Below are 1,956 nucleotides of genomic sequence, written 5' to 3'. Positions count from 1 at the left end.
ACACCGCCATTTTGAAATTACTCCTGTAGCCAAGAATATAATATGTTTATCTTTAATCAAGCTTACATGTAATATTTTGGATAGACATGACTTATAGTATTCTTTGTGATGGATTTCTAATCTTTGTGTTATATACAAACTAAGTATTTTTAAAGGTGGAATCTTGGCTTTGTCATTTTAATTTTTTTTCTTCTGTAATAGAAGACTACCCACTACCAGAGACATATCTCGATTCTAAGAATTCCATACAATTTTTAACCCTTGTTGGACCACACACTATTGGAATTCAATTCCTGTCAATTTGTTGTTTCGTCTGCTTCATGAGGTCCATGATGGGCCTGCAGTGGTGGAGGAGTTGGGGGGGGGGGATTCTGCTCATTTCCCTCACCTCCTGCCGACTAATGGAAGGTACCCGTTTTCTCGAGCCTGCTTATTGAGAATGTTGACAGTTAAGACATAGTGGTCTTTTCTTTCCGTACGTCCGGCTGTGTCGATATTGACCTAATATGTACTGGCACGTAGTCTCGTGGAGCACATATTGATCTGCAGCAAACGCTAACTTTATTGAGTTTCTTTGCTTATCTTGGACGCTATCCCGTGGTGTTGACGAAGTCTGCTTCTTCATGTTTTGTTTGTTGTTGTACTTGTTTCCGTGTTTCAGCTGCAGGTGTACCAACCCTGCTAATTGACTAAGAGCCTATTGTTTCCTTTCTTCATTGCCCTCTCAATATTTCTTGACTGTTATTATAGCAAGTGAATTTTTCTCTCGTTTCTATTGGGTTATTTGAAGTTCGGGAGAATCGTCACTGGTAAATTCTACCTGTGTTTCACCTGAATAAACAATAAAACCAAACTATTCTAAAAGTGTATCATACTATAATGTGGATCGTGTTCGGTTCATGATGATGTGGTATAGATCGTGTTCGGTTCAGTGAATTATCCATACGATGGTGTTGAAAATTCAATGAATTATCAAAACGATGGCGTTGAAAATTCAGTGAATTATCAAAACGATGGCGTTGAAAATTCAGTGAATTATCAAAACGATGGCGTTGAAAGTTCAATGAATTATCCATACGATGGTGTAGAAAATTCAATGAATTATCCATACGATGGCGTTGAAAATTCAATGAATTATCCATACGATGGCGTTGAAAGTTCAATGAATTATCTATACGATGGTGTAGAAAATTCAATGAATTATCTATACGATGGTGTAGAAAATTCAATGAATTATCCATACGATGGTGTAGAAAATTCAATGAATTATCCATACGATGGTGTAGAAAATTCAGTGAATTATCCATACGATGGTGTTGAAAAGTCAATGAATTATCTATACGATGGTGTTGAAAATTCAGTGAATTATCAAAACGATGGTGTTGAAAATTCAGTGAATTATCCATACGATGGTGTTGAAAATTCAATGAATTATCTATACGATGGCTTTGAAAGTTCAATGAATTATCCATACGATGACATTTAACTTTCAATGAAACGTTCGTACGGTGATATTGAGCATTCACTGAATCTAGGTGTATCTTTTGTAACCTAATTGTACCTGTTGTTCTATATATTGTATATTGCTGTGTACACAGAACAAAAACATCTAATTTTCAGAATTAAATTGTTTCTCCAAGAGTACATTACAAAAATAAAAACATTAAAGTATTTTTCCTATAAATTTTCTGGTTACGATAGATTACTCCTCAGTAGTCTGTTCTGAGGCGCGTGCTAAACACGCAACATTGTAAATAGCAACTATATTAATATTATACCCTTCTTTGTATAGTAATGATGAAAACTACAATTCATTATCTAGGTGTACTTGATTAAGTTGGAAGGAACTGAAAAATCAGTAATCACTTAAATATTTCTCTCTGTAACTGAGACTGTTACAGTGTAATATATCTGTCACTGAGAATGTTACAGTGTAATATATCTGTCACTGAGACT

The 1,956-nt window shown here is 34.8% G+C and overlaps 1 protein-coding gene across 1 annotated transcript; it reads left to right on the top strand.

The window, feature by feature from the left end:
* Nucleotides 1-964: 964 nt before the first annotated feature.
* LOC106476340 (probable basic-leucine zipper transcription factor S) lies at nucleotides 965-1,486 on the top strand. Its single transcript, XM_013936997.1, has one exon. The coding sequence runs from the start codon at nucleotides 965-967 to the stop codon at nucleotides 1,484-1,486; it is 522 nt and encodes a 173-aa protein (XP_013792451.1).
* Nucleotides 1,487-1,956: the final 470 nt, after the last annotated feature.

This window comes from Limulus polyphemus, unplaced genomic scaffold (assembly GCF_000517525.1).
Source record: "Limulus polyphemus unplaced genomic scaffold, Limulus_polyphemus-2.1.2 Scaffold10325, whole genome shotgun sequence".
NCBI classification, from domain to species: Eukaryota; Metazoa; Arthropoda; class Merostomata; order Xiphosura; family Limulidae; genus Limulus; species Limulus polyphemus.
Note: the sequence above shows the minus strand (reverse complement) of the source record. Positions and strands in the feature narration are given on the sequence as shown.

Coding starts and splice junctions, on each gene's coding strand:
- LOC106476340 (XM_013936997.1), top strand. CDS start 965: ATGAATTATCAAAACGATGGCGTTGAAAATTCAGTGAATTATCAAAAC.